Below are 22,338 nucleotides of genomic sequence, written 5' to 3'. Positions count from 1 at the left end.
AGGCAAAATTGGTAACTCTAAATTGGCCCTAGTGGATGAATGTGAGAGTGAACTGTCTGTCATGTCTATGTCTCTGTGTTGGCCCTGCGACAAGTTGGCCACTGTCCAGGGTGTACCCCGCCTAAGGCCCGAAGTCACTGGGATAGGCTCCAGTCACCCGCGACCCCAAAAGGGAACAATCGGTAGAAAATGGATGGACTCACTCTTTACTAATGGTACCATTTCACTATTACTACACTATTACAACTACCACCTACTGCTACTTGAAAATTCCCCTTGCTATTTGAGCAGTTCTTATAAATGTTGCTTCAGTCTGAACAGCCGTATGGTGCAAATGTTTGATTTATGCCGCTGCATGTGTTGTAAGCTCATTCTTCACACATGGGTCATCTCTGAGTCACTGCTTCAGCCTGAGGTTTTAAACTGGCCCGAGTTTGGGTGAGCAAACAGTCTGCAGAGGGGCTTCTCGCAGCAGGATCGCTCACAGGACAAGGGCCAGAGGAGAGAGAGAACGAGAGACGGAGGAGCAGGCTAAAGCATAGGGAACATGGATTTTCCTCGATTCTTGGGTCTGTTTTTGCTGTTTGGAGTCACTGGGACTTTGTCTGCTGTGGTTCAATGGTCGGAGTTAGATGAAGCAAAGGTACACACGGTTTTTCTCTAGTTATATGTTGAACTTTGAGCTGCAAAATAGAATGCAAAATTATAGACCCTTTAAACGTTTGTCAGTGTGACTTTTTGGGGAAGATGGATTAGCATTTTACGAGGTTTTATTTTACATAACTTAACAAAAACATAACAGCTTGATGGGGTGCGTTGGGGCTTGTTGAATGTGAATCACTCCACACAAACTAACAGATGATGACTGGGGGCTGCTTGAGCTGTGGATGCTCTAAAGCTTTAGTTCCCATCACATTACCCAACACTCTTGAACAGTTTTAGAATGATCTTGATCTTTCTCAGAACTAGTATAAGACCACAATTTTTATTTGTGTCTATTATTTTGTGTTGGAAATGTCTATTGTCTCAAACCTTTATCTAAAAATTTAAAGTATATATAGCCAATTATATTTCTCAATAATGAAATAGAGTTGGAAAATATAGTATGGTGACAACACAATCAAATACAGACGTCTTTGTAAAGTATTGTCAAAGCGTGTGGTCTTGGCTCGTGACCACTTTCTTTGACATGGAAAGAAAGAAAACAATTACACTTTTCACACCATTATTAAAAAATCTCCGACATACATATTTGTTGCCTTCAAGCACTGCACTAGAGTTGGTAAAAAATAAAATCCACACACAAATTACAAAAAGACAGGACACAAAATAACGTGCAAAGCAAAAAACACAAACTTAGTCAGATGTTGTTAAGTTAAATGTCTAGGAAAGTTTTTTCTCAATTGGCCTCATTAAAGAAAGAAAAGAAGAAAGAAGAAAAAGAAAGAAAAAGAAAGAAAGAAAAGCTGTAGCAGAGATGAACTTCACTTTGGTTTATCAGCATAATGCCGACAACGCCAAATGTAACATTTTGGGGCGGATGTAATTTTACGTTAAAAAATGAACCAACAATGGCACCTGAGATAGAGATAGAATGAATATAGAAAATAGAGGGCAAGGTTTTTCTTTAGGTTTAACTAAAGATGATTCATTCATACATCCATAATAACTAGTTTTGTTTGTTGTTGCAGTATGTTTAGTCCATCTGTTCCAGTCCAGGTTTGCATTAGCACAGGACAATATGCAAGGAGCAAGATGTCCACAAGAGAGGCAAGAATAAAATGTGCATAAACGCCACTGGTACAACAAAACCTGAAGCAAATCGCCACACAGTTCAGTATTGACAGTGAGGTAACTTTTTAGATTTTTAGGTTTTACTGGACAAAAACGTATAGAAATTCGATAATAGTTGAAAAAAAAAATGTTTTTTTTTTCAACTAGTATCGAATCTAAAAAAACACACAAATAGGACAAAATGTGACTTTTCTTTAAGAATTTTACATTGATAAGATTTTTATTTTTGTTGTTGCTTTAAAACCACATGGTTTTATAAAGAGAGAACTTTTATTTTCATGGGTTAGGGTTCAAGAATCAAGTATATTCCGCTACAGATACAGGACATTACTGACTTTATCGCAAATTAAACTTTCTGTGAAGCTCAAACACAACTTTGAGGCTAGAAAATAGTATTCTTACATACTTTGTAATAGAAAAGCAAATGGACATCTCTTCTCTGGAAAATCAAAATTGCTGCATATTTTTGTTAATAAAGACTTAAAACCATTAGCATTAAGCTTTGATGTTGGTTCATCTTTGAAAATGTTGTTGACCTCACCAACCGTTTCTTTACCTTAAGTGGAAAACAAAACACAAATCTGAGTTGCAGGCTTTTTAATTCACAGTAACCACATGTAAATCTAAATCTGTTTCCTGCACAAGGCTTATTTGAATAAGTTTGGCTACATGGAAGACTCACAAGATCCCAACAACCTGGAGGACATCATCGAGGCACTCAGGTAAAACCATGTGTCCAATCATTGTTGTCAGTGCATATCATTGTAGGTAATCAGTGTGTCGTCCCAGGGCGTTTCAGAGGGCGAACGAGCTGCCCCCTACTGGAGAGCCGGATGAACAGACTCTGGAGGTGATGAGGAGCCCGCGCTGTGGCATGGAAGACTCCTTCAACCAGAAGCAGCACAAGTTCAGAGTCATGGGTGAGACACAAGAGTCATGGGCGAGAGGCAGAGGGATCGGGCTCATGTCACATCACTCCACATTTGAAACAGCTCATGGATTAACAGTCGCTGGGTTTAAAGCCTCAACCGCCAGCCTCGCCCACATTCTGTTTGAATGCGTAAGGGTCTGGAATCGGAGTCAGAGCCAATGAAATCGTCGGTAATCCATTTACCTATCCAATCCCAGTCGGAGGTCACACTGAGATACGGAAGTAGCGCTTTCCACCCCCGCTCCAAAACATTCAAGATGGCGGACCCGGCTCGTGACCGAGTGTTTACTTCTGCTCTCGCTTTGGTTTGAACAATCAGGAAAGTCCGCTCTACTCGCCGTGATGAGCGTGCGTTAGATGTGGTTATACGAAGGACGTCATCGCGATTCAGGAGACATTTTCTGCGTTCGGTGACGGATTACGCGGAACACGCCTTGTTGACATGGGCTACGTAATATCCGGTTGGGTAATAAGCGTTTTTTGCGTCACTTCTGGGTTTATGTGATTGGTTCTGTCTCTGCTCTAAACTCTGCCCATAGAAATTGAAACGCAGCGGTCAAGCCCCAGACCCACACACAGTTTTGATAAGTAGTTTGCCAAAACGTGTTGGGAATGGCTGGTCAGGCAAGCTTTTTGGCCAAACATAGGCTCAATTGAAAAGCCTTTGTGTTTTTGGACGTTTCTGTTTCACCGAAAAACGTAGAAACGTTTGTCCTGACTGCGAGTGAGCTTAAATCTCCTTAAATGCAAATGTTGTTTCTTTCCCCCTCCTTCCCTCAGGTCGCTGGAGGAAGCGCTCCCTCACATACCGGATCCTGTCCTGGACCCGTGACCTGTCTCAGGCGGAGGTCCGCGCGGCGCTGCGCTCGGCCTTCAGGTACTGGAGCGACGTGGCGGCGCTGAGCTTCAGGGAGGTGGAGTTTGGACCGGCCGACATCAGGATCTCCTTCCACAAGAACGACGGCGTCTGCTCCGTGCCCTTCGACGGACGAGGTCTGTGTGGCGGGGGAATGGAGCCGAACTGTGCCCATCGATTTCCCGGCGCTGAATGTCCTCGCCGCTCTTCGCCCCCGTTTCACACTACACTGTCCTAGCCAATAAGCATTCGATCCAACTTTATCGCACCACATTTTATAAACAAGTCTGCAAAGTGCTGCACATAATAGCAATTTAAAACACACATTTTCAACAACTAGAACGAACAAATAAAATAACTGTGAATTGGATAAGACAAATAAAAGCAATCAATTCAATAAATAAAAATAAAATAAATAAATAAATAAATGCAATATTTAAGGAAAGAAAGAAAATGTGTCAATAACAGAACAAACAACAAAACTGTTACTTTTAAAGTGATGACTGCACAAAAATGGGAAAAAAGCATAATTATGTTTTACGTTAGAAGTCAAATGAAAAATATGATAGTATTAATTTTAGCCCCTTCATTCTTGTGCAGATTAATATTTACTTTTTTGTGTACTCATTTCTCTCTCAGCTATAACAAAAACAGTGTTTACCTCTGCCCCTGTCTGTATCACGTTTGTTGTATTTAATGGTGGGTGAAATTAACCAAATTTAGCAATGTGCTAAAACATCTTTAAAAGCATTAGTTTAGGTTTATGTCCATCTGAAGTGAAATTGTTGCAGAAATACAACTTTGATCCGTGTTTAGATAAGTTAGTATATAGTAGTATAGTTAACAATGTATATTTTTAATATTTCTATACTATACACCACTTTGTGTTTTGCAGTTTGATATAAAAGTCCCCTGATAAACCCCCTGGTGCCTCTGTCCCTGTCACAGGTCGTGTCTTGGCCCACGCTGAGGCCCCAGAGTCGGGTGTGGTGCACTTTGACGAGGACGAGCGGTGGACCGAGCGCTCCTACTTGGGCACAAACCTGCGGATCGTGGCGGCTCACGAGGTGGGCCACGCGCTGGGCCTGGCCCACTCTCAGTTCAGGAACGCGCTCATGGCCCCCGTGTATTCCGGATACAGGTTCAACTTCAAACTGCACCCCGACGACATCAGAGGCATCCAGGCTCTGTACGGTACGAATGTTTCTGCTGCTTTTCTTCATCCGTACATGGCACAGTGTTTACTTTCTGTTTGCAAACAAACATCTATTAATACTTGAGTAAATGGAACTGATGGCAAAATGAAGTGTCATGTCTCAAAAGGTTCTGGTTTTGGAGCGCAATTCAATCAGCTTGTGCTGGACACACAAAGCTCCTAGGGCTTTGTAACATTGTTTAGAAAAGTGGTACAAATAAAGATCATTATTCTATAAAAATAAGACAAAGGGACGAGAGGATTCGTTTACATTTGTCTTGGATTAAAAAAAGTTCCAAAAAAGCAAAACTTTAAATAAAAGAAATTGTGCAAAAAAATGTGAACTAAATATTTTAAACAAACTCGTAATGTGTCTGATCTTGTGTCTGATCCCTGATAAAATTCCATAGAAACTGCTGACTGGTTTAGAAACTGGTACGAACATGTGGTGTGAGAGCACGGATCTGTTAAAACATCAGAGGCCGATGGCACAGTTTACGAGCCCTGCTTCTGTCAGTCTGCCCCAGGCCAGTAGTGTATTAATAATGCACAATATTGTAAAGCAATTTTAGTGTCTGAAAAGCTCTGAGTTAGACTAATCCATTCAGATTTTAGAGCTCATTTCAGGCCACAGAAGCTTTATGGAGCTCACGTTGGTCTGGATTTATTGTGTCCAAGAATTTCCTTCAGGATTAAAACAACAATATTGAAGCGTTTGACTGGATGTTTGTGGATGAGATGTGACGTGTTCTGGTGCAGGTAAAAGGATCTCGAGTCCTCAGTCGAGCGTGTCTCCTTCACTGAACGTTCAGCCGACGGCGAGTCCAGCCCGAGTCCCAGATCCGTGCAGAGCCAGACTCGACGCCATCATGCTCGGTAACAGCTTTAATACTTTAATGCATCTGTTTTGTGTGTCTGTCTGGAATGTTCCACAGTACAGCATTAACGTATATCTTTATTCATTTAGGTTTATTTTTTTAGATTACAGATATTATTTATCTGTAATTTATTATTAGGCCCGAGCGCCACAAGCTGGCGAGAGGCCTATTAATCTCGTAAGGCCGTGCGAAGCACGGCTGCGAAAGTGCGCACGAAATCGAGCGCGAAGCGCTCGCCCACTTCCAAACACTCACTAACGCACTCCTTCACTCATGCACGCCCCGTGCATACTAATTAGTAGTAGGAAAATGGAACATTACCGTTGTAAACGGGCGAAGCCCGTGCAAAAGTGCGCACTAAACGAGCACTTTACATTGAGATGACGACCGCTTCGCGCGCACTCATTTGCGCTAAGTAGCTCACGAATACGTTCCCCATCTCTTGCATGTTCCGTGCATATAAGCATGTAATGCAAAAATTGAACATTATTACTGTTTAGAGGGCCAAAAACACAAAGTGGGCGGAGCCCACTCAAAATTAACGAAAGTACCCGTCAGTGACCAGGGACCCACACCATGAGGTAGGAAAGCGCGAGCGCTTTCCGAAAATGTATAGTTTATGATATTTGAAAAATGGGAAACATTGTTTTCGCATCGGAATATTATTAGGCCCGAGCCCCAGCAGTTGCAACGCTGCCAGCAGTTGCAACGCTGTCGAAGGCAGCGTTGCAACTGTCTGACCAAACATGCGGGCGCAGCCCGCATGTTTGTTACCCCGTCGCCCCTGGCAAGTACAGTGAACTAGCCCATGCCGAAGGCATGGATCATGCATACTTACTCCTGCTATGACAGAAATAGTCAACAATTAGTGAATGGGCGTAGCCCATTCACAAATTGTTGACAACAGCAGCGCGAAGCGCTGCATTCCTCCAAAAAACATCCTGGCATTGTCCTGTACGCGAGAATCCATGCCGCAGGCATGGGCCATGCTTGTATCTGCTCAAATCAATGGAAGTCTATGGGGAGTGGGCGGGGCATCCCGACGGAATGGGGAGTGACGAGCGCGTAAGCGCTCGTAATGATGATTCCACCCCATGGCGGCATGGGGAAGGCTTAGAGCTTTCAAACGATGTATAATTTGTTGTTATAGTGGAAACGGCTATATTGTTTTTGCTAAAAATATTATTAGGCCCGAGCGCCACAAGCTGGCGAGAGGCCTATTAATCTCGTAAGGCCGTGCGAAGCACGGCTGCGAAAGTGCGCACGTAGTGCGCACGAAATCGAGCGCGAAGCGCTCGCCCACTTCCAAACACTCACTAACGCACTCCTCCACTCATGCACGCCCCGTGCATACTAATTAGTTGTAGGAAAATGGAACATTACCGTTGTAAACGGGCGAAGCCCGTGCAAAAGTTCGCACTAAACGAGCACTTTACATTGAGATGACGACCGCTTCGCGCGCACTCATTTGCGCTAAGTAGCTCACGAATACGTTCCCCATCTCTTGCATGTTCCGTGCATATAAGCATGTAATGCAAAAATTGAACATTATTACTGTATAGAGGGCCAAAAACACAAAGTGGGCGGAGCCCACTCAAAATTATCGAAAGTACCCGTCAGTGACCAGGGACCCACACCATGAGGTAGGAAAGCGCGAGCGCTTTCCGAAAATGTATAGTTTATGATATTTGAAAAATGGGAAACATTGTTTTCGCATCGGAATATTATTCTTTCTTTCTTTCTTTCTTTCTTTCTTCTTCTTCTCGGGACCAACCCCCCTATTTTTCACCCAGTGAACATTGACGAAAAGTCACAAAAATTTGCACACCTCTAAAAATCGTGCCTCTCTACATTCTGGCTATTTTCCTTTTCTAAAATAAAAAAAATTGGCGCGTCAGCGCCACCAAATGTACCAAAAATGCATTGAGAGATGGGAAATGACCCAAAAAAAATCTGATCGTAGAATCATGAAATTTGGCGCAGAGGTAGATGGTGACAAGAGAAGTAAAAAATATTATTACGGCAACGCCGTCCCCCGAACCAAATGTCGGCCATATTGCTTCAAAAATGGCTAAACATGACTTCGGAGTCTTTCCAAACGTCGTACTTTTGCGAACTCCTCCCAGGGCGTTGGCCCTAAAAAGCTGAAATTTGGTGAAAATGCTACTGAGGAGTGGGACATCAAAAGTTATCCAAATTACATTGATACCTCTCACGGTCTCTGTGCGGCGAAGCCGCAAACTGTAACTAAAATTTCAGAAATCTCCCATATTTAAAATTTCTGCCGTTTGCGCAGATAAAGTCCGAATTGCGTCAAATTAGAATCAGTTGTTAAACTCTTTGCCCTAAACCTACTTGAAGTGAAATAAATTCATTTGGCGCCACAGCGCCCCCTACAGATTTTATATGGAGGTTAAATGTTTAGTTTTGCGAAATTATATGAAATTTGACACACAACTCAATTTTAGCATCCCCATCAAAAAAGTCAATGAGACCCATGTCATAATTGTTATGGCGTTGCCGTAACGATGACCGAAACCTCCCATGTTATTCCAATGGGGCCAGAACATGTTTACACTTTAGACTTTCACAAACTCCTCCCAGGGCGTCAGCCCTATTAACCTGAAATTTGGTGAGACTCATCTTCAGGACCATCAAAAGTTATCCACATTTTCATTCAAAGAGTCACGGTGTCTGTGCGGCAAAGCCGCACATTTTGCCAAGAATTCAAAATAAAATTGCTTTTTGATGGTAAAACAAAGGGGAGAAGATGTGACAGCGTCACAGATTCAGCAGTAGGCGTAATAAAAGGACAATTGGGGCGCGTTAGCGCCCCCTCCTCTTGCGGCGTGGCGGCGGTGTGGCGGCGGCGTGGCGAGGGCCGATCATTGCCGCTTGCGGCTATATTTATTTTTATTTTTCTTGTTCTTCTGCTTTTTGAGCTCTAATTTGACCCCCTGAACATGCTCAAAAACTCACCAAACTTTGCCCAAAATTCAGAATCGGCGAAAAATTTGATTTCTTCTGGGCCATTTTTTTTTTCGTTAAAAAATGGCGCGACAGCGCCACCGACAAAAGTCAAAATACATTGCGCCTATGGGAGACGCCCCGAGGTCAACTTTGTCGTAAAGCTACGAAATTCGGAACACGCATTCCTCTTGTGAGGACAAAAAACAAATATTATTGTGGCCACGCCCCCAGACTTACCCTATGGCCGCCATCTTCCTTTGAAAATGAAAACAAGCTGAGTTAGCCATTTTGTTTACGTCAAACTTTGACGAACTCCTCCTAGGGCGTTTTGCCCACCGACTTCAAAATCGGCGGACGTCCTCTGGACAAGTGGGACATCTAAAGTTATCCAATTTTTTGAGATACCTTTTACGGTCTGTGTGCGGCGCAGCCGCAAAGTTGGACAACTTATTTTGGAATATTGCAGATCTAAAAATTGTTCCCATTTGATCAAAACCAGTCCGATTAGGACCAAATTTGAATCAGTTGTTAAACTTTCTAGTTTGGACCAGTTTAGGCTGACAAAATTGAAATGGGCGCGATAGCGCCCCCTACAGAGTGACCTTTAAATTAACATTGAAGGTCAAAAATTAGTTTTACCAAAATTGTCTAAACTTTACCCAAAATTCTACTTTGCCGTCCCAATCACAAAAGCCAATCACAAAAATGCCTAATTTTTTACGGCGTAGTCGTAGCGATGACAGAAACCTCCCATGTTATCCCTATGGGAAAACCACAAAATCTCTCAAATTACCACATTTTTATGTTTTACACTTTAACTAAGTCCTCCTAGTGCGTTTTGCCCACCAACCTCAAAATTGGTGTACGTCCTCTAGACAAGTGGTGCATCTAAAGTTATCCAAATTTTAAGGATAACTTTTACGGTCTCTGTGCGACGGAGCCGCAAACGTTTCCCAGAATTCTGACTATTTGGCCTTCAGAGTGGTCTATAAACAATAGAGTTTTTCCAAATGACATGATATTTTGAACAAAATTCTAATTTGCCATCCTGATCATAAAAGTATGAGAGCCAAAGTCATATTTTGTACGGCGTAACCGTAGCGTTGACAGAAACATCCCATGTTATCCTTATGGGAAAATCGTAGAATCGCTCAAATCACCACATTTTTACGCTTCACACTTTAATGAACTCCTCCTAGGGTGATTGTCCGATCAAGTTCATATTTGGAGAATATCATCTACACAAGCGGGGCATCAAAACTTATCCATATTTTGATTCTAAGTGCTACGGTCTCTGTGTGGCGGACCCGCAAATATATGTCAGAAATGGGAAAACAGCGAAATCTCTAAAATGACCACATTTTTACGCTTCACACTTTAACGAACTCCTCCTAGGGCGATTGCCCGATCAAGCTCACATTTGGGGAAAATCATCTACACAAACGGGGCATCAAAAGTTAGTCATATTTTGATTTTAAGTGGTACGGTCTCTGTGCCGTGGAGCTGCAAATATACTGTCACAAATGGGAAAAACGCCAAATCCTTGAAATGTTCACATTTACGCTTCACACTTTAACAAACTCCTCCGTGGGCAATAGCTCGATCAAGCTTTACTTTGGGAAATATCATCTACACAAGCGGGGCATCAAAAGTTATCCATATTTTTATTCCAAGTGCTAAGGTCTCTGTGCGGCGGCGCAGCAAATTTGACTGACACTTGTGTTGATTTGCACTGGATTGGCCATGTCCAATGTGTCCCCGTCTGTCAAGTTCTTTTTTAATTCAACACACAATAAGGGCGCCATCTTTATCAAGTCGAAAGCGCAGAGTCGGAAGGCCGGCGGCCCGCGAGGGCCGTTGGATGCCGCTTGCGGCTTTAATTTTTATTATTTTTCTTGTTCTTCTGCTTTTTGAGCTCTAATTTGACCCCCTGAACATGCTCAAAAACTCACCAAACTTTACCCAAAATTCAAAATCGGCGAAAAATTTTGTTTTTTCTGGGCCATTTTTTTTTTCGTTAAAAAATGGCACGACAGCGCCACCGACAAAAGTCAAAATACATTGCGCCTATGGGAGACGCCCAGAGGTCAACTTTGTCGTAGAGCTACGAAATTCGGAACACGCATTCCTCTTGTGAGGACAAAAAACAAATATTATTGTGGCCACGCCCCCAGAATTACCCTATGCCCGCCATCTTCCTTTGAAAATGAAAACACGCTGTGTTAGCCATTTTGTTCACGTCAAACTTTGACGAACTCCTCCTAGGGCGTTTTGCCCACCAACTTCAAAATCGGCGTACGTCCTCTGGACAAGTGGGGCATCTAAAGTTATCCAATTTTTTGAGATACCTTTTACGGTCTGTGTGCGGCGCAGCCGCAAAGTTGGACAACTTATTTTGGGATATTGCAGATCTAAAAATTGTTCCCATTTGATCAAAACAAGTCCGATTAGGACCAAATTTGATTCAGTTGTTCAACTTTCTAGTTTGGACCAGTTTATGATGACAAAATTGAAATGGGCGCGATAGCGCCCCCTACAGAGTGACCTTTAAATTAACATTGAAGGTCAAAAATTAGTTTTACCAAAATTTTCTAAACTTTACCCAAAATTCTATTTTGGCGTCGCGATCAAAAAAGCCAATCAGACAAATGCCTTAATTTTTACGGCGTAGTCGTAGCGATGACATAAACCTCCCATGTTATCCCTATGGGAAAACCGCTAAATCTCTCGAATATCCACATTTTTATGTATTACACTTTAACGAAGTCCTCCTAGTGCGTTTTGCCCACCGACCTCAAAATCGGTGTACGTCCTCTAGACAAGTGGGGCATCTAAAGTTATCCAAATTTTAAGGATAGCTTTTACGGTCTCTGTGCGACGGAGCCGCAAACGTTTCCCAGAATTCTGACTATTTGGCCTTCAGAGTGGCCTATAAACAATAGAGTTTTTCCAAATGACATGATATTTTGAACAAAATTCTAATTTGCCATCCTGATCACAAAAGTATGAGAGCCAAAGTCATATTTTGTACGGCGTAACCGTAGCGATGACAGAAACATCCCATGTTATCCTTATGGGAAAATCATAGAATTGCTCAAATCACCACATTTTTACGCTTCACACTTTAACGAACTCCTCCTAGGGCGATTGTCCGATCAAGTTCATATTTGGAGAATATCATCTACACAAGCGGGGCATCAAAACTTATCCATATTTTGATTCTAAGTGCTACGGTCTCTGTGTGGCGGACCCGCAAATATATGTCAGAAATGGGAAAACAGCGAAATCTCTGAAATGTTCACATTTACGCTTCACACTTTAATGAACTCCTCTGTGGGCAATAGCTCGATCAAGCTCATATTTGGGGAAAATCATCTACACAAGCGGGGCATCAAAAGTTATCCATATTTTTATTCCAAGTGCTACGGTCTCTGTGCGGCGGCGCAGCAAATTTGACTGACACTTGTGTTCATTTGCACTGGAATGGCCATGTCCAATGTGTCGCCGTCTGTCAAGTTCTTTTTTTATTCAACACACAATAAGGGCGCCATCTTTATCAAGTCGAAAGCGCAGAGTCGGAAGGCCGGCGGCCCGCGAGGGCCGTTGGATGCCGCTTGCGGCTTTAATTCTTTCTTCTTTCTTCTTCTCGGGACCAACCCCCCTATTTTTCACCCAGTGAACATTGACGAAAAGTCACAAAAATGTTCACACCTCTAAAAATCGTGCCTCTCTACATTCTGGCTATTTCCCTTTTCTAAAATAAAAAAAATTGGCGCGTCAGCGCCCCCAAATGTACCAAAAATGCATTGAGAGATGGGAAATGACCCAAAAAAAATCTGATCGTAGAATCATGAAATTTGGCGCCGAGGTAGATGGTGACAAGAGAAGTAAAAAATATTATTACGGCAACGCCGTCCGCCCAACCAAATGTCGGCCATATTGCTTCAAAAATGGCTAAACATGACTCCGGAGTTTTTCCAAACGTCGTACTTTTACGAACTCCTCCCAGGGCGTTGGCCCTAAAAAGCTGAAATTTGGTGAAAATGCTACTGAGGAGTGGGACATCAAAAGTTATCCAAATTACATTGATACCTCTCACGGTCTCTGTGCGGCGAAGCCGCAAACTGTAGCTAGAATTTCAGAAATCTCCCATATTTAAAATTTCTGCCGTTTGCGCAGATAAAGTCCGAATTGCGTCAAATTAGAATCAGTTGTTAAACTCTTTGCCCTAAACCTACTTGAAGTGAAATAAATTCATTTGGCGCCACAGCGCCCCCTACAGATTTTATATGGAGGTTAAATGTTTAGTTTTGCGAAATTATATGAAATTTGACACACAACTCAATTTTAGCATCCCCATCAAAAAAGTCAATGAGACCCATGTCATAATTGTTATGGCGTTGCCGTAACGATGACCGAAACCTTTCATGTTATTCCAATGGGGAAATCGCCAGAACATGTTTACACTTTAGACTTTCACAAACTCCTCCCAGGGCGTCAGCCCTATTAACCTGAAATTTGGTGAGACTCATCTTCAGGACCATCAAAAGTTATCCACATTTTCATTCAAAGAGTCACGGTGTCTGTGCGGCAAAGCCGCACATTTTGCCAAGAATTCAAAATAAAATAGCTTTTTGATGGTAAAACAAAGGGGAGAAGATGTGACAGCGTCACAGATTCAGCAGTAGGCGTAATAAAAGGACAATTGGGGCGCGTTAGCGCCCCCTCCTCTTGCGGCGTGGCGGCGGTGTGGCGGCGGCGTGGCGAGGGCCGATCATTGCCGCTTGCGGCTATATTTTATGTTATTATTGCATTGTTATTTGAGAGATTATTGTGACACATTCAAGGTGATGACGCTTTTACTTTACTTTACTTAAGAAACAGAACGTGTTCCACCACTGGCTAATTGAGAGGCAATTATAATAAAATACTCGTAAAACAGGTGTTAAACTGAGCATTTCATGGTCTTTTGGCCCAGGCCCCTGGAGGAAAACCTTCGCTTTCAGTGGCGATCACGTTTGGACCATCTCAGATTTGGGACACAACGTTCCCATTCGGATCGAGCGTCTGTGGAAGGAGCTGCCGGGGAACCTGAACGCCGCCGTGCACTCGCAGCGCACCAACAAGACCTACTTCTTCAAAGGTGAGGAGCGTTCAGGTCTAAGGAGCGTTCAGGTCTAAGGAGCGTTCAGGGCTGAGGAGCGTTCATGTCTGAGGGGCGTTCAGGTCTGAGGGGCGCTCAGGACTGAGGAGCGTTCAGGTCTGAGGGGCGTTCATGTCTGAGGGGCGTTCAGGTCTGAGGAGCGTTCAGGACTGAGGAGCGTTCAGGTCTAAGGAGCGTTCAGGTCTGAGGAGCGTTCAAGGCTGAGGAGCGTTCAGGTCTGAGGGGCGTTCATGTCTGAGGGGCGTTCAGGTCTGAGGGGCGCTCAGGACTGAGGAGCGTTCAGGTCTAAGGAGCGTTCAAGGCTGAGGAGCGTTCAGGTCTGAGGGGCGTTCAGGTCTAAGGAGCGTTCAAGGCTGAGGAGCGTTCAGGTCTGAGGGCCGTTCAGGTCTGAGGAGCGTTCAGGTCTAAGGAGCGTTCAAGGCTGAGGAGCGTTCAGGTCTGAGGGGCGTTCAGGTCTAAGGAGCGTTCAAGGCTGAGGAGCGTTCAGGTCTGAGGGGCGTTCAGGTCTGAGGAGCGTTCAGGTCTAAGGAGCGTTCAGGTCTGAGGAGCGTTCAGGTCGGAGGAGCGTTCAGGTCTGAGGAGCGTTCAGGTCTGAGGAGCGTTCAGGTCTGAGGAGCGTTCAGGTCTGAGGAGCGTTCAGGTCTGAGGAGCGTTCAGGTCTGAGGAGCGCTCAGGTCTGAGGAGCGTTCAGGTCTGAGGAGCGTTCAGGTCGGAGGAGCGTTCAGGTCGGAGGAGCGTTCAGGTCTGAGGAGCGTTCAGGTCGGAGGAGCGTTCAGGTCGGAGGAGCGTTCAGGTCTGAGGAGCGCTCAGGTCTGAGGAGCGTTCAGGTCTGAGGAGCGTTCAGGTCGGAGGAGCGTTCAGGTCGGAGGAGCGTTCAGGTCTGAGGAGCGTTCAGGTCTGAGGAGCGTTCAGGTCTGAGGAGCGTTCAGGTCTGAGGAGCGCTCAGGTCTGAGGAGCGTTCAGGTCTGAGGAGCGTTCAGGTCTGAGGAGCGTTCAGGTCGGAGGAGCGTTCAGGTCGGAGGAGCGTTCAGGTCTGAGGGGCGTTCAGGTCTGAGTAGCGCTCAGGTCTGAGGAGCGTTCAGGTCTGAGGAGCGTTCAGGGCTGAGTAGCGTTCAGGTCTGAGGGGCGTTCAGGTCTGAGGGGCGTTCAGGTCTGAGGAGCGTTCAGGTCTGAGGAGCGTTCAGGTCTGAGGAGCGTTCAGGTCTGAGGAGCGTTCAGGTCTGAGGGGCGTTCAGGTCTGAGTAGCGCTCAGGTCGGAGGAGCGTTCAGGTCTGAGGGGCGTTCAGGTCTGAGTAGCGCTCAGGTCTGAGGAGCGTTCAGGTCTGAGTAGCGCTCAGGTCGGAGGAGCGTTCAGGTCTGAGGAGCGTTCAGGTCTGAGGAGCGTTCAGGTCTGAGGAGCTTTCAGGTCTGAGGAGCGTTCAGGTCTGAGGAGCGTTCAGGTCTGAGGGGCGTTCAGGTCTGAGGGGCGTTCAGGTCTGAGTGGCGTTCAGGTCGGAGGAGCGTTCAGGTCGGAGGAGCGTTCAGGTCTGAGGAGCGTTCAGGTCTGAGGAGCGTTCAGGTCTGAGGAGTTGTTTCAGCTTCCACACTTCACACTCAGTAGTTGTTAGAAAATGAACCAAACCTTTGACTTGCCTGTGACACTTCAGGAGATCAAGTTTGGAGATACACAAACTTCCTGCTGGATTATGGCTTCCCCAAAGCTGTGAAGAGGATCCCTGAGAACATCCACGCTGCGCTTTACCTCCAGAAGAACCACAAGCTCGTGTTTATCAAGGTACAAACTAAATACAGAGGCAGAAGCACAAGGACTACTACGAGGACTACTACAAGGTCAATACTTTAGTAACACAGTAATCTAACAACATCACAAATATTAGTACTTTAGTAACACAGTAACAACATAACACATCAGGCTGCTGTACTTTAGTAACACAGCAATCTAACAACATTAGATTACAGTTAATGACCCTAGTAACGTTTAGTTTATTTTTTAAAAATATCTGTTTTGAAGTAAAAGTACTTTGTTGCAGGGCTCCAGTCACTGGCAGTGGGATGAGCTGAAGTAAAAGTACTTTGTTGCAGGGTCCCAGTCACTGGCAGTGGGATGAGCTGAAGTAAAAGTACTTTGTTGCAGGGTCCCAGTCACTGGCAGTGGGATGAGCTGAAGTAAAAGTACTTTGTTGCAGGGTCCCAGTCACTGGCAGTGGGATGAGCTGAAGTAAAAGTACTTTGTTGCAGGGTCCCAGTCACTGGCAGTGGGATGAGCTGAAGTAAAAGTACCTTGTTGCAGGGTCCCAGTCACTGGCAGTGGGATGAGCTGAAGTAAAAGTACTTTGTTGCAGGGTCCCAGTCACTGGCAGTGGGATGAGCTGAAGTAAAAGTACTTTGTTGCAGGGTCCCAGTCACTGGCAGTGGGATGAGCTGAAGTAAAAGTACTTTGTTGCAGGGTCCCAGTCACTGGCAGTGGGATGAGCTGAAGTAAAAGTACTTTGTTGCAGGGTCCCAGTCACTGGCAGTGGGATGAGCTGAAGTAAAAGTACTTTGTTGCAGGGTCCCAGTCACTGGCAGTGGGATGAGCTGAAGTAAAAGTACTTTGTTGCAGGGTCCCAGTCACTGGCAGTGGGATGAGCTGAAGTAAAAGTACTTTGTTGCAGGGTCCCAGTCACTGGCAGTGGGATGAGCTGAAGTAAAAGTACTTTGTTGCAGGGTCCCAGTCACTGGCAGTGGGATGAGCTGAAGTAAAAGTACTTTGTTGCAGGGTCCCAGTCACTGGCAGTGGGATGAGCTGAAGTAAAAGTACTTTGTTGCAGGGTCCCAGTCACTGGCAGTGGGATGAGCTGAAGTAAAAGTACTTTGTTGCAGGGTCCCAGTCACTGGCAGTGGGATGAGCTGAAGTAAAAGTACCTTGTTGCAGGGTCCCAGTCACTGGCAGTGGGATGAGCTGAAGTAAAAGTACTTTGTTGCAGGGTCCCAGTCACTGGCAGTGGGATGAGCTGAAGTAAAAGTACTTTGTTGCAGGGTCCCAGTCACTGGCAGTGGGATGAGCTGAAGTAAAAGTACTTTGTTGCAGGGTCCCAGTCACTGGCAGTGGGATGAGCTGAAGTAAAAGTACTTTGTTGCAGGGTCCCAGTCACTGGCAGTGGGATGAGCTGAAGTAAAAGTACTTTGTTGCAGGGTCCCAGTCACTGGCAGTGGGATGAGCTGAAGTAAAAGTACTTTGTTGCAGGGTCCCAGTCACTGGCAGTGGGATGAGCTGAAGTAAAAGTACTTTGTTGCAGGGTCCCAGTCACTGGCAGTGGGATGAGCTGAAGTAAAAGTACTTTGTTGCAGGGTCCCAGTCACTGGCAGTGGGATGAGCTGAAGTAAAAGTACTTTGTTGCAGGGTCCCAGTCACTGGCAGTGGGATGAGCTGAAGTAAAAGTACTTTGTTGCAGGGTCCCAGTCACTGGCAGTGGGATGAGCTGAAGTAAAAGTACTTTGTTGCAGGGTCCCAGTCACTGGCAGTGGGATGAGCTGAAGTAAAAGTACTTTGTTGCAGGGTCCCAGTCACTGGCAGTGGGATGAGCTGAAGTAAAAGTACTTTGTTGCAGGGTCCCAGTCACTGGCAGTGGGATGAGCTGAAGTAAAAGTACTTTGTTGCAGGGTCCCAGTCACTGGCAGTGGGATGAGCTGAAGTAAAAGTACTTTGTTGCAGGGTCCCAGTCACTGGCAGTGGGATTAGCTGAAGTAAAAGTACTTTGTTGCAGGGTCCCAGTCACTGGCAGTGGGATGAGCTGAAGTAAAAGTACTTTGTTGCAGGGTCCCAGTCACTGGCAGTGGGATGAGCTGAAGTAAAAGTACTTTGTTGCAGGGTCCCAGTCACTGGCAGTGGGATGAGCTGAAGTAAAAGTACTTTGTTGCAGGGTCCCAGTCACTGGCAGTGGGATGAGCTGAAGTAAAAGTACTTTGTTGCAGGGTCCCAGTCACTGGCAGTGGGATGAGCTGAAGTACACGGACTTGTCCTTGTACCCCAAACCTCTGTCGATGCTGGTCTCTGGAGCCCCGCCCAGCCCTGACGCGGCCTTCACGTGGACCAATGGAAAGCTCTACTTCTTCAAGGGCGCCTCCTACTGGCGAGTCAACGAAATGCTGCGAGTGGAGCGAGGTTATCCGCTCAGCACACGAGAGCGGTGGATGCGCTGTTAGCCTTTCACCACACGGCGGTGCTACACACTCTTTATGGAGAGACAAGGGGACTTGTCTGGACATGCAGCTGGTCAGTGGTGGAGCACGTGCTCAGTAAGCTAAGAATTACTCCAGTAAAGGAAGCACCTAAAAGTATTTGGAAGTACTTTACTTCACTTTAAGAGTGAAAACTGTGACGGTGACTCAACAACACATGTCAATATTTCAATACCGACAAATATCTACAAAAACTGCAGTTTTAAGTACTTTTGTAAGCATTTTTCTAATACATTGTCAATATTTTATGTTTTGTGCACATAAATTTAGTTCTAGCAAAGGTTGAAGAAGAATAATGATGACCAAGTTAAACTTTACAGAGTTTCAATGCGTTCTAATACAAAACTCATTGGTATGTGGATCATGTAGTACTTGGTATTGGATTGAGTCCAAACCCGTGGTATCGAGGCCCATTACTAGTAAAAGAAAAGTTTCACACAAATGTTGAGAACTGTTTAAAGTGTTAAATGTATTTTTGGTTTTGAATAACTTGTGAATGTTATGTATATATTTGCTCATTATTACATTACTTTTAATGTCACCAATGCTCAATCCAGAACCAAACTGAATGTTCTGGCTGATATTCCCTAAAATGCCGGACAAAACTGTTCCTAATATTGAAACTTTGTCTGTTTTGTTGTTTTGTATTTCTGATTTAAGAGCAGGAGGAAAATCAGATTTCAAATAAATAAATAAGCTGTAAAGCTGTTGGGGCATTTGTTTAGTTTTGCCATTTCCTTTTTCAACGCTAAAGCCAATACAACTGAAACTTAGATATGACAACATCAAAAAAATAAGAATAATAAATATAGCCGCAAGCGGCAATGATCGGCCCTCGCCACGCCGCCGCCACGCCGCGAGAGGAGGGGGCGCTAACGCGCCCCAATTGTCCTTTTACTACGCCTACTGCTGAATCTGTGACGCTGTCACATCTTTTCCCCTTTGTTTTACCATCAAAAAGCAATTTTATTTTGAATTCTTGGCAAAATGTGCGGCTTTGCCGCACAGACACCGTGACTCTTTGAATAAAAATGTGGATAACTTTTGATGGTCCTGAAGATGAGTCTCACCAAATTTCAGGTTAATATGTCTAACGCCCTAAGAGGAGTTTGTGAAAGTCTAAAGTGTAAACATGTTCTGGCGATTTCCCCATTGGAATAACATGGGAGGTTTCGATCATCGCTACGGCAAAGCCGTAACAATTATGACATGGGTCTCATTGACTTTTTTGATGGGGATGCCAAAATTGAGTTGTGTGTCAAATTTCATATAATTTCGCAAAACTAAACATTTAACCTCCATATAAAATCTGTAGGGGGCGCTGTGGCGCCAAATGAATTTATTTCACTTCAAGTAGGTTTAGGGCAAAGAGTTTAACAACTGATTCTAATTTGACGCAATTCGGACTTTATCTGCGCAAACGGCAGAAATGTTAAATTTGGGAGATTTCTGAAATTCTTGTTACAGTTTGCGGCTTTGCCGCACAGAGACCGTGAGAGGTATCAATGTAATTTGGATAACTTTTGATGTCCCACTCCTCAGTAGCATTTTCACCAAATTTCAGCTTTTTAGGGCCAACGCCCTGGGAGGAGTTCGTAAAAGTACGACGTTTGGAAAAACTCCGAAGTCATGTTTAGCCATTTTTGAAGCAATATGGCCGACATTTGGTTGGGCGGACGGCGTTACCGTAATAATATTTTTTACTTCTCTTGTCACCATCTACCTCTGCGCCAAATTTCATGATTCTACGATCAGATTTTTTTTGGGTCAGTTCCCATCTCTCAATGCATTTTTGGTACATTTGGGGGCGCTGACGCGCCAATTTTTTTTATTTTAGAAAAGGGAAATAGCCAGAATGTAGAGAGGCACGATTTTTAGAGGTGTGAACATTTTTGTGACTTTTCGTCAATGTTCACTGGGTGAAAAATAGGGGGGTTGGTCCCGAGAAGAAGAAGAAAGAATAATATTCCGATGCGAAAACAATGTTTCCCATTTTCCAAATATCATAAACTATACATTTTCGGAAAGCGCTCGCGCTTTCCTACCTCATGGTGTGGGTCTCTGGTCACTGACGGGTACTTTCGTTAATTTTGAGTGGGCTCCGCCCACTTTGTGTTTTTGGCCCTCTATACAGTAATAATGTTCAATTTTTGCATTACATGCTTATATGCACGGAACATGCAAGAGATGGGGAACGTATTCGTGAGCTACTTAGGGCAAATGAGTGCTTTATATGGGGATGACGACCGCTTTGCGGTCGTCATCCCAATTTAAAGTGCTCGTTTAGTGCGCACTTTTGCACGGGCTTTGCCCGTTTACAACGGTAAAGTTCCATTTTCCTACTACTAATTAGTATGCACGGGGCGTGCATGAGTGAAGGAGTGCGTTAGTGAGTGTTTGGAAGTGGGCGAGCGCTTCGCGCTCGATTTTGTGCGCACTACGTGCGCACTTTCGCAGCCGTGCTTCGCACGGCCTTACGAGACTAATAGGCCTCTCGCCAGCTTGTGGCGCTCGGGCCTAATAATAACTCAATAAAAGACTTAATCAAACGGACTCGTCCCAGAATGTCTGATTCGACTGGAAACCAGCTTTATCTTCATGTTCATCGTGCCCAGGAGCTCAATAGTTCTCTTTTATCAGGTGGTTGACAAAAGGGAACAGATTAAGATATGCCCAAACGTCCTTTGGAATTATTAAGGGTTACAATTTTGTGAACATAATAAGCCTATTTTTATTGTTTTTCTTTTTGACATATATAGTTTGTTTTATTGAAAGAACTGAACCAAGTGGATTTAATCAAAGTCAAGACTAAACCAGTGCTTAAAGTGCGTGTGACAGGTTTTTACCATTGTCTAATTTGGAATTTATTGTGTGTATTTATACCTGTTGTACATATAAACTATAGTTTTGCACCAATCGAGTCGGTATTTGTATAGAAAACATTGAAAGATCTTGAGAAAATGACAGGAAGTGACATCACACTAGGGACACTCATTTCAGTCAAAGTTTATGCAAAATTTACACAAAAGAAACTACTTTTTTTGACTCTCTAAACATGAATACAATAAAATAAAGTCGCTCTCATATATTTCTATTTGTCAAATAAAAAAGTGACATTAGATAAGTCTTGGCCCAGTGTTTGATGGGTTGTTTCCTGGTTCTTCTTTTTTGGTTTGATGAGTCGTTCTGTGGGGGGCAAAACAAGGACTCAATTGTATGAGCGTGGCTATAACTCAAATAAGAGACATTTTTACTCCTCTTATACTGAATAAACGGACAGATCCTAAACACAATCAACAGCAATGCACCATGACAATGACATTAAAATCCACCAGACGTTCCTACGGCGACGCTTTCCGTGGTTATGATGAACCGAGCTGCTCGAAAATCGACCCTGAACTGATAAAACTGTCTAACATTATGACACGAGCCAGGCCCTGTTTGTCGACTCTAATATCACCATGGAAACAAGGAGGAAATCCCACCCATGACTTCACTGCTGTGGTGAGTTAGCAAAGGTTTTAAAGGAGCTCGGTGCACGTTTCTTCTGTTATTTGGACCAGAATGTTCCATAAAGTGGCATTAAAACTCACATAGAGCATTTTAAACGTTTGAATTAAGAATGAACATATCTGTCTATACGAAGCACTAGCTGTTGTTGTTGTTTACTCCCCGCTGTCTGAATATCAGTGACGTTTTTTTGTACGTTTGTGTCGAGTTGAATAAAACTGTTTTAGAAGAGCTCTTATTTGAATGCACCTTGGACATGTGACCAAAGAAAAAGGGCAGAAATGATGCGGGGAGAGTAATCCAGCCATTGAACGCCCCGATTATACAGTGATGATAAACAATAATTATATATGCGGTATTGATTATATGCATGTTACTGTCTGTTCAGTCTGTGAGTCAGTGTTATAGTTTGTCTGACATGTTTTTGGGGGAAAAGGAGATTTGACTTTATTACATTAGAATATCACCATTAAAATTGTTGTGTGAAAAGGGCTCAGTGCAGGACCAAAGGATCGGCTTTATCATCGCAAGCTTTGGACTCTTGTGCCCATTTCTACGTTTAAATTACACATACCGGTACTTATATTTCACTGCAGTTTCCATTTCACGTATTTGAGTAAAAATAATTCAATATGTAGGCTTCAAATAAGGTTCTACGCCATGAATAGTTTGTCCCAACCCACAAGTTTACATTACCCTTTAGCAATCCCAGAAACTCGCGTCATTTTTTGTATTGTTTTTATTTTTTTTATAAATTTCTATCCACAATATGTACAAAGTCGGGCAACAAGTCCATTGCCCCTGTAAATTAAAAACAAA

General features: G+C 44.0%; 1 protein-coding gene across 1 annotated transcript; it reads left to right on the top strand.

The window, feature by feature from the left end:
* The first annotated feature begins 354 nt into the window (after nt 1-354).
* On the top strand, nt 355-18,060 carry mmp19 (matrix metallopeptidase 19). Its single transcript, XM_072452583.1, has 9 exons — nt 355-643; nt 2,440-2,516; nt 2,584-2,714; nt 3,506-3,718; nt 4,530-4,775; nt 5,536-5,652; nt 13,603-13,767; nt 15,435-15,562; nt 17,743-18,060. The coding sequence occupies exons 1-9, from the start codon at nt 548-550 to the stop codon at nt 17,971-17,973; spliced, it is 1,404 nt and encodes a 467-aa protein (XP_072308684.1). The 5' UTR covers nt 355-547; the 3' UTR covers nt 17,974-18,060.
* The last annotated feature ends 4,278 nt before the right edge of the window (nt 18,061-22,338 follow it).

The sequence above is a fragment of the Eucyclogobius newberryi genome, unplaced genomic scaffold (genome assembly GCF_026437365.1).
Source record: "Eucyclogobius newberryi isolate DKJ021-1_F unplaced genomic scaffold, fEucNew1.0.hap1 SCAF_19, whole genome shotgun sequence".
Lineage (NCBI taxonomy): Eukaryota > Metazoa > Chordata > Actinopteri > Gobiiformes > Gobiidae > Eucyclogobius > Eucyclogobius newberryi.
Note: the sequence above shows the minus strand (reverse complement) of the source record. Positions and strands in the feature narration are given on the sequence as shown.

Coding starts and splice junctions, on each gene's coding strand:
- mmp19 (XM_072452583.1), top strand. CDS start 548: ATGGATTTTCCTCGATTCTTGGGTCTGTTTTTGCTGTTTGGAGTCACT. Junction 13,768..15,434: donor CAAGACCTACTTCTTCAAAG/GTGAGGAGCGTT, acceptor GTGACACTTCAG/GAGATCAAGTTTGGAGATAC. Junction 15,563..17,742: donor ACAAGCTCGTGTTTATCAAG/GTACAAACTAAA, acceptor ACTTTGTTGCAG/GGTCCCAGTCACTGGCAGTG.